The 10,244-nt window shown below is 38.0% G+C and overlaps 1 protein-coding gene across 1 annotated transcript in view; it reads right to left on the bottom strand.

The window, feature by feature from the left end:
• The window catches only part of B3GNTL1 (UDP-GlcNAc:betaGal beta-1,3-N-acetylglucosaminyltransferase-like 1), a 109,539-nt gene extending 103,310 nt beyond the window's left edge, over positions 1–6,229 (bottom strand). The window contains exons 1-3 of the mRNA XM_010136692.1: positions 6,119–6,229; positions 5,899–5,998; positions 2,351–2,415 (exon numbers count right to left, since the gene is read on the bottom strand). Of these exons, the coding sequence (XP_010134994.1) occupies positions 2,351–2,415; positions 5,899–5,998; positions 6,119–6,151 (198 nt within the window). The 5' untranslated portion in view covers positions 6,152–6,229. The remainder of the gene's footprint in view (positions 1–2,350; positions 2,416–5,898; positions 5,999–6,118) is intronic.
• Positions 6,230–10,244: the final 4,015 nt, after the last annotated feature.

Here is a 10,244-nt window from a genome sequence, read left to right as displayed (position 1 = left end):
CGATCTGTTTTCAGCAAAAAAACATTAGTCACAAGGAGAGACAGTAGAAAACACACTTTATGCCAATCATTTACTATTTCTTTTGTATCCAGATTAGGCTTCTGATAGTTCAGAATGCCTATTTCAAAGCTCAATAGCAGCAATAGAAAAGTATAGAACAGAAAATCTTGGTAGCCTCTTTCAAGCTTATCCACACCATAAGTTATAAAATTCTCAAATAACTTTGAGCAGGTCTTAATTATATTAAATACATTAACATATTATGCTAATGACAATATTGCAGAAATCCAAAATTGTCACCTTAATAGTTGTAATTTGTTCCCCTGATGTTTTCTTATCCTGCACAGCCAGATAGCAAATAGAAACAACCCAGCAGCATGAAGATGTGTAGCGTATAAACACCACAAGGTAAATAATAAATCGAGAATTCTGAAGAGATCACTATAAAAATACTAATTAAAGAATTAAATTTTCTAGTTTACTGCTACTGATTTATAAACAACTAGATCTGTCTGGATTGAAAAGAAAGACTAATCCAAAATTTACCTCAGCAAACTATTCCATACAGATTTGAGACAGAAGATACGAAGCTCCAAAGGACCAGAGAACAGCAGGTTAACTTCTCACTCTTGCACAGGTGGACTTGGCTGACTTCAGCCAACATGTCCAGGTAGGTAAGTCATCCTGCATAGTCCCTAGAATGCCCTGTACAATGTGGTACATGTTCAAGGCTGCAATACCTGAACTGTGCAAATCTTAAGTAAGATCTAGGGGTGTGTGTGTTATTATTTATGTAAACAGCCTTAGTGACTCCCAGTATAGGAGAGTTAAATCCACAGAATCATTCACACAAATTAACTGGCACTCGAGCTTGTGTCTAACTGAAGTCAAGCAAAAAGAACTGGATCCCGAGTTCATTCAGCTCCACAAAACTGGCATCACTCCAACTACTTCATGGTCTAATTTTTGATGTCCCTACACTCTTCCAAAATCTGGTCAGTCGGGTGATCATAACCAGCAGTGGATTTTGGGCTCATACCTCCTCAAAAGAATGTTTATGAAACCGACACTGATGCCCAGTGCTGGATATGAAATACTTACTTTTTGATGTATGAGAAACCAACCTTCCCAAACACTGTTAATTTGTACATATGACTGTGAGTTCTGTGTATTCAATGGATGTTCCAAATTGTGTTTCTGAAATACCCATATACACCCACATGTACTTCAAAGCTTCATCTTCTATAAACATATATACAAAGATATACATGAAATACACACCGTAAAACAAACAAACAAACAAAATCCCCAAATCACCAAACTGGTAAAGAGAAACTAGGATAAATCCAAATAAACTAATTTAAAAAGGCACACTGTGCCTTATAGTAATAACTTCATAAAATCAAGAATAAAGGTCAGGAAAGCCACCTGCAAAACTTAATTTCTTAAATGGTAATGCAAGAAGTTTCCGCTGCATTGCCTTGGGTCAGAAGAATTACACCAGCACTTAACTGAGCCTTGCAACAGTGTGCTGATTAATTCACAAAATCTTACACACAAACAAAAAAATTTCTTCTATCTAATCAATACAACAAATAGAGTTTGCAAACTGAAAGATTACCCAAATTAAAACCTGTGTGGCTGTAAGGCTGTAGAGCTTACATCCCTGCTCTCAATCATAATATTAAGCTGCATCCTACCTGAAACCCTACACTATCAGCAGCCAGTTCATCCTAGTACTGCACTAAACCATGGTTCAGTCCCAATTCAGAGGAAAGAATCAATCTGCAGGTGAAATTACATGAGATCAGTGAGCCTTAACGGTCCTGCTCTTCCGGCCTGATCCTGGCCACATGGCACCACTCCTCAGATCAGCTAGGCACATTTCTGAAACCCTTCACTGCGTATTAAGCTGCATAAAGTCAGATAGTTATCTGTGGGTTAGTGGGCTGAATGGGTTCACAGGCTGTAACCAACAAAAGACAGAAATAAAATTCAAGATGGAAGGTGAGATCTCTCCTATTTTGCATCAAAAAGCCAGTAGATTAGCTCTTAGTTCTCATCAATATAATTTTCTGAAGAATGTGGGAAAGAGAAATCCTGAAAACACCTAAAAACAAACCTTCCCCAACCCTGCTCACAATAGCCTGTGAAATCCAATAGGACCACAGAACGGTGTAAGGCTGTATGCTTTCTACAGCTTGGAAGACAGCTTTGTGGCTATAAATACTAACCAGTTTAACACCCAAATACCTTTAAAAAGCTTGTCTTTGAGGTAAAGCAACAACTACATTAAAAACAAAATAATTTCATTGTCAAAACTAAGTTAAAACAAAATGCATTAACTTACTGAATCCAGAAAGCAGAGATAGGTTCCTGAGCTCTGAATTACTGCTTGATTTTTAGCAAACCCAACTGTTGAGAAAACAAAGATAAAATTATGTGGTAGTTTTCACCTTTGTATTTTTTTAAATCTTACTACAGTCAGGAATGATGAAAGGAAATACAAAAATCACTATCAGGTAAAGTATGCATTTTTGTCATATTTAAAATGAGATAATTTGTAAGTATTTAAATAGTATGCCTATTTCGGTCATTTCTCTGAGTGATTATCAGTTGGATGGGTTAGAAATCTACCAAGTAGAATTAGACTACTGCTGCTAGGCCTCCACAAAGACACAGTATGTAGTATGTCTCTTGGAGAGTCCAGCTACCAGTTCTTCAGATCACAGACTCACAGTTTGGGTGGGAAGGGACCTTTCAAGGTCCTCTAGTCCAACCCCTGCTACAGTGAGCAGATGCTGAGAAATCCTCAGCGGTATATGCATACGCATCTCTTAAGTCGTATGAAATAGTAACAAATCATAAAAAAGGCAAAGAAAGAGCAAGAGATTGCTAGGCAACATGTTCTTTCCATCATGGGGCCAGGTCCACAGGATGACTCAAAAAAAAGTTCTATTCCATTATGTTTTGTATGCAAATACAAAAACTTCATGTGCCATTTACGTTTTCATAATGGCACATGTAATGCAGAAAGAAGCCCAAGCAGAACATCATACGTACAAGGAGCACAAACCTGGCCTGGCTTATTTACACCACAGCATTTAATAGCAATGTGGAAGACCACACTGAAATGCAAATTCAGTCAAATGACAGCGCTGGCATCTACATCTCTTAGCTTCCGACCTGATGCTTGCTGAATCTTTTACCAGGCCATTTCAGAAAGTTGAACCAAAAGAATACTTTTTTGGTCAGCTTAATTTTTGAAACAGATGACAGCACTGGAGGGTCACATAAATGGCAGAGCCATGAAAATGGGCAGGGAGCAGGAATACACTGCCAAGGGTAAGGATGGGACTGCAGCAACCAGTATCAGATGAACTCAGCTTACCACTGAAATGCACCTGCAAGGCAGGATGTTCACCTAGGATGATTTCTGTACATAGACAAGGTCTACCTAAGAACTTTTTCTCTGAACCCTTCTCCTGGGCAACACTCTAAGAAAAGACCACACTATATCCAGTTTATGCCGAAAAATGCTATATGAATCCCATGTGGGCATATATGTAACATTGAAGCTTTGTTTAAAGCAGTTATGGAACCAAGTCAGGAATTCCAGCAACGGACTGCCCTGACAAGAAAACCACATGATGTGACGAAACACTGTGGAGTTTTTATTCTTTAATAGGAAAACTAGAAATGTAAAGCCAGAAAATCTCACCATGAAGTGAAGCATGATAATGTTAAATAATATTATCCCTACAGTTCCTGATTTGGCATTTGAAAAAAGCTTCTGTAATTCTCTTTTTTTTTTTTTCCTCATGATACAAGTTTAAGTTTACTCAAGAAACAAATTAAACTGGGCTCAAAGGTTCACTTAGTTCTAATGCACATGTTCCTTGGCAATTTTGCTGAGTTGTTCAAGCAGAGAAAAGACTTATGACTGCATTTCTTACTGCCTCAAAGGAACATTATGTCAACTACCAACAGAACACTATTATCAAGGGCTCTTCCTTATAATTATGTCATTCTTTTCTTATGTATTTTGAGTATTCTAATCCTCACCTTAACTTCTCTTCATCATGGATTTCTAGGACTTGCTACCTTACAGTATATTTACCTATTTCTTTTTATGCACACATGAATATCTAATCTCACATACACAGTTACTCTCATTCTCCTTCCTATTGGCAGTAAAAAAGGCGCTGGCAAAGTCAGTAGCAATCACAACAGCAGAGCTGAATCCTGGCACGAGCAGTTTTAGTGGGAAACAACCCATGCAAGTTAGCAGGTCTGGGCTTGCCAAACAAGCAAAACCCTAAAACTGTGGAGGTCCCCACCAAAGTAAGAGGTAAAAGAACAGGATAGAACTACACTTGCCCAACACCAGTTGAACCAACAGTCTCATATGTCATTGCCAGCTGTAAAGCAGCCTGTACTTAGATCTCCATGTTGTAATTAGCATACCCCAATATTTCAACACCCTTCAGTAGAAAGTAACAACGCGCTAGGAATCAATAATGCAAGAAAAAAGTGAAGGAGACTCAAAGGCAAGTACAAGACAACAATTCTATTACTCTACAAACTTTCTGAAATATTTCAGATCTCATTTTCAAATAAAGCACTTTAAATACAATCATGAACTATTTAATATTTGTTATGAGAAAAAGTTGGAAAATATTTCTTTCTAAGGTTAAGACAGAAACCATCCCAAAGCTTTTCATATACCAGCAGGTTTTTTTAGAGGGGAAAGAAGAAAATACACATATTTTAAAATTTATTAATAAGAGAGGTATAACTCCCTTTGAAGAAACCAGATATTAAAAATTGTTTCACCAAGACAAATCCTATGTTTGGCATGAGTCAAAAATTTTCATTAATATTACTCTCCTGAACAAAATCAAATGTTTGTGCCAGGTCCCCGAGTTTTGTAAGGCCTGCTTACTTGGTGAAAAGAGCCTGTTACCATGGCTACAGCCGTAAAAACTTAAGCCTCAGTGAGATATTAACATTCCTCACTCTTGGAAAGAAAAAGGTTTCCTTTTTTTTAGGCAAGTGACCCTTTCTTTTTTTCTAGGTTCCCCCTCCTTTCTTTTACATGTTAGAAAAGAATCAGAAATAAATCCTAATCTTGTGTAAATAGTTGAAGATGTGAAGACTGACTAGTACATTGTTTCTGTACTAAGGCATCTTCTTTTAAAGGAAAGACTCCTTACAGTTGTAACTAGTCCTTAACATAATAAAAGTAAATCACTGAAAGCAAACAAATACTATGGATTTCAAGTAACCTGCTCCTAAAATGTAACAACCGTGAAGAAAAGATGTCCTCATTTTAATGTTGACCTGAGAGTGACTTCCACATGAATAAGCTTGGTTTTGTTTGTTTTTTTTTTACAAGAACTATGCATTTCATACTATTATTTAAAACAATGCTCACAGCTGCATCCCCCTCCCCCATTTATTAAAGATTTGTTCAGGTTTCAGCTATTCTACCACTGACAACTGCATCTTAAAACAATAAAAAATGTGACATACCCCTAATGGCAGAATATACTTGAACTTAGTTTTAGGTTCAGTTTCCTAAAGTGCAAAGGTGAACTGACTTCACAATTCTATTGTAAATTATTGTTCAAACATTGTACCTGCGTGTTCTTGTACAGAGGAAGTGTTAAGCCAGTTCTTCTTTCCTGGACACATAAACAAATTCTACAGAGCCAAAACTAACAGGGCCAAATTCTATGCTGGAATGAGGTTTTGAGGAGAGAGCTCTGGAAAACAACGTTTTTTTTTCCACTGCAATATGAGTGGCTACAAAGACACTTTTCAAACTCAAAACACCAGTGAATGCCTGTGATAACAACCTAACTCTCAAAAAAAAATCACTATTAGGCTACATACCGCCTCGAGGCTGAGAGGAATCATTGCTACCAACGATTACTGGAACACCAGCATCTTCCAACTTGATCTTCCATTTTTCAATTATTTCAGCTGACCCGTCCTAGAAAAATGATAACATAGATGCACCTAATTTCACTTGTATGGTGAACAAAACACAGCCCAAACCAAAACCTATCTTGTATTTATTTGAACAGTATTTGAAATAAGCACTGAAATGTACCTTACTGGCATCATTAAAAACTGACAGCTCCATGGTTTCTTTAAAATCTTGTTCCCATACCGACTTTAAGCATCCATCTAACCAGCATTCACTGTTGTGAACAGGCACAATGACAGACTACAAAAAAGAAATGAAAATCCAGATGTTGTCAGTGAGCACTATTTTCGTTTACTTACAATATAAAAATATTCATTAAGAGGAAGTGCCAGATCCTTCTGAAACTAACTTTCACAAAAAAAAAAATGCATCTTAAAAATACAAAAGTAGCAAAGATCCTTCATTTTAATTACAAATATGTGATTTGTTTTCCACCCTTCTAACTTTTTTTTTTTTCATTTTTTGAGTTCTACAAGATGTTTTTTGGTAGCTCTCTCGGAAACAAAATGCCAACAAAACATCCACTACACTAGAGTGACCTGTTTCTCTTTACCTCTGTGTTCCATCAATGTCTCTTACTCATTCGTTTCTCTTTAAGCTTACTGCCTAACTGGAGATGCTCGTACATACAACCTGTACCCACAGGCTCTAGCCAAGTTTCTAAAAATTCTTCTATTTAAACCTGCTATTAAACACATTAGAAGATGATATATGACAGTTCCATAGTCCACCACCCCAACTGCATCTTTCCTATTGTAGCCTCTACTGGTGCAGCCACATAGCACAAAACCTATCTGACATATTTTTAAACTCGTTAGAAACCAGAGACGAGGGATTTCTCTGTTCAGTTATTCACCACTGTTCTGATTACCCCCAAAAAAGTCAATGACACCCCAAATTCTTTCAGCATCTCAAAAGAATACCTTCCATTCACAGAATGTCAAGTCCTCAGAAACTAGCGCTGGCTGTTTGCAGTGGGAGAGTCCAAAGCTGTACCTGTTAGGATCACTTACAGACGGGGAACTTAAGGCAAAGAGCCTGAGTAACTTGTAAACTGGGCCATTTTAAGAAGTTCATAGAAACAGAACTTAAATTCCTTATCGTGGGGCATAGCCATAAACACATAGTTTGAAGAAACAGAGGATGAGTTCCTAGTGCGAGCACGTGAGAATCTTAGGAAACAAAACACTAGAGCAACACTGAAATTGAAGTAGTCCCCATTTGTGACATGTGAGTACATGCACACTGCGTTACACACGCAAACGCATACATTAGTGAGCATATTTTGTGGACATGGAGGAGTGTATTTTTAGTTTTTTACATGTATGTACATGCAGGATTACAGAGTATGATGCGTGGTACAACAGCTAAGAAACTTAACAACATTCTACGGCAAAATAAAAAACCCTGTACTTGTCTAAAATGAATGAACAGCCTGATTTTCGGCAGGATGCTGCAAAGGGGTGAAAGGGGTATTTAAAAGAAGTAGGAGGATTTTAAGCAAAGCAGGTCTTTGACTTCTGTTTTAAAGAGATAAATATGGAAAATAAGAGGAAAAAATAAGAAAGTGAAATTGATTATCAAATAATTTCAATTACAGCACACAGACAAAAAAAAGGTTATTTCAGAACTGGCTTAGATCAGTACTACAAAAATATTTAAAAATCTGAGATTCTAAACCAATATATTCAATTTACTCAGGATTTTAATATCCTTTATGTCTAGAGGGCAATTAAACAACAACCCTCTACATTCATACTAACCAATCTCACATATTCATTCAGAAAAAAAAAGTTCTCCAGTTCTTCCAATGACTATAAACTAGCTACAGTTTTGCACATCCAGAAGTCAATTATTTTCCAATTTGTCTTCTAACTCAGTAAAAATTTGACTATGCCAACACAAACTAGCTTGATATTGGCTTGAAAACTGTAAGACTGGAACTGCTTTGCTTTTTTTGATAATGAACCAGTTTAAGTCAGGACAGTACTGCAAACTACCAAGATTATGTTTGGACTCTGTTCAGTTTGAACTGAAAACAGAAAAGCAGCACTTCAGCGGAGCACACAGAAACCAATCCATAAACACATGATGGCCTAAGGTATCCTGAACTCAGCACAACTCGTACTGGATTAGCATGCTCCTGAACGCAGTACTGGGAGCAGGGTGTACCTCCACAGAGCTATGACAACCACACTGAGCTAGACAAAATAAGTGCAGAGCTGCACTGCTGATGACTCTTCCACATAAAACATAAAAAATCAACAAATCAGTACAAATAAATCTACACAGCAACATGATTAACATGCCAGAGCACTGCTAACATCGTATACTAAAGGTTCCTCAGGTTCTGCTATTTTTATTCAGTTTTGGTTTTCTGTCATCATTTATTTTAAGCCAAAGGTAAATTAAAAACACCCCAAAGCTAAACTTTCATTTCCATCCAGTTCATTCTTACATCTGTAGCCTGGCTTAAAAGCTGCAGTTGGTACTTGTCCTGCACTAGGCATTCATAAATTCACCTTTATCACCGTGTGAGTGAATCAATACTTCAATCTCCTTGGTTCACTTCACTTCAAAAGGGAAAAACATGAACCATGTCACTTACATGTCCAGGTCTGTCTGTCTGTAAGTGACATGTCTGTCACTTACAGATCCAGGTTCATAGTTAAAAAAACAGCTGGTAGAAACTTCAAGAGTCTGTGTCTCTTCTACCCCAAATCAAGATCGACCACAGCTAATCATTGCTGACAAACCATCCTCTCTGCAGACAGACACACCAACCTCGCTAAAGCAACCTCTAAAGGCTGGCACGCAGGAGACCAGCAGTACAGCTTCCCCATGTCCGAGGACCTTCTGCTGCAGCTGATGCCAACTGCTGCTCCCCGATTGTTACCGTAGGTCTCTGCAGCCTTTCATATACTTGAAGACTGCTGCCATAACAGTGAACTACAGAAATATGCATAAAGCTCTTTCAGGGTAATTTTGAGTCAACACAGGGACATAACTTGCAAACAACTAATGTCTTTTTGTCATTACAAGACCAACTGAGGGACAAATGAGTCAGAATTACCATTTCATTAGCTGAGACTGACCTATAGCACAATCCAACTGAGGAGCGTTTTCAGCATTTTCATGGCCTACGAGCAACAGTTGAGCCAAGTGCAACAGTTAAAATACAGAACTATGAATTAGATCTGGATCTGAGCACTGTGACACTGCCTGGTTTTCCCTGAACCGTACACACAGTAGAGTAAGACCTGAAGCGATTTTAGGTATTTTTAGTAATGTACTTTCACCATTACTAAGCTGAAGATAATGATTCTTGGCTTTGCTGCAAAATTCATTTTGATGTATGGCAAAAATGACAGAATGGGTTAACTGGGAGTTCATCTCCTTTCTTCTGCAAGTGCATTAGTCAAGAAAAAACCAGCCTACCTCACCCAGACCACTGAGAAACAATACATCCATCTCAATATTGAAGAGGTTTTTTTTTTAAAAAAGTGTCATAAACTGTGCAACTGAATGTTTTGCATTCAAGAAATCAAGACCTTGTTTCTGGTATTACCACCATCATCCTTTAATAAGAATATATATGATAAACAATTCCAAAGTGAAAATTCAGTTTTCATTTTCCACAAATTTCAGTTCAATTAGACTCCTACCTGCCTCCATGTCCGAATGTGGAAAAATAAATTCTAAAAAGCATTTTGACACTGCCGAAGATTTTACATAAGTCTGAAACTGTTATTTTTAAATGAGGTTTTCAGAGGAGTCATTATTCCAAGCCATGCAGGCACTCATGGCTGTTGGCAGAACCATACCGGCTCTGTCAGTTCCCATATATGGAACACTTTAAATAAACTCTGCAAGATTTTCAGGCCACAAACTTTGACCTGCCTTTAGCATCTAAAGCTCTGTGAAGTTACCCACCATTTTCACTTGCTCACTGATCTGTATGCTTTTGCTTTTCTCACTAGATCTAAATTGTTGCCAAACCGTATCAGTGGTACGTGTGTAAATTTGTAAAAGGAAAATTAAGGGAAAAAAAAAACCCAACATTGTTACATGGGGGTAAAAAAACTATTTTTTCAAAGTCCATGTAAGCAAACAAGGCCGGCCTGTCACTCGGTAAGGCCAACCAGCCCAAAGGCAGGGCCGAAAGCAGTTCCTGGGACACCCGGCCGCTCCGCCGCAGCCCCTGAGGCGCCCCCCGAGGCCGGCGCGCAGGGGGAGCTCGGCTCCAGCG

Source organism: Buceros rhinoceros, unplaced genomic scaffold (genome assembly GCF_000710305.1).
Source record: "Buceros rhinoceros silvestris isolate BGI_N320 unplaced genomic scaffold, ASM71030v1 scaffold7325, whole genome shotgun sequence".
NCBI classification, from domain to species: Eukaryota; Metazoa; Chordata; class Aves; order Bucerotiformes; family Bucerotidae; genus Buceros; species Buceros rhinoceros.
Note: the sequence above shows the minus strand (reverse complement) of the source record. Positions and strands in the feature narration are given on the sequence as shown.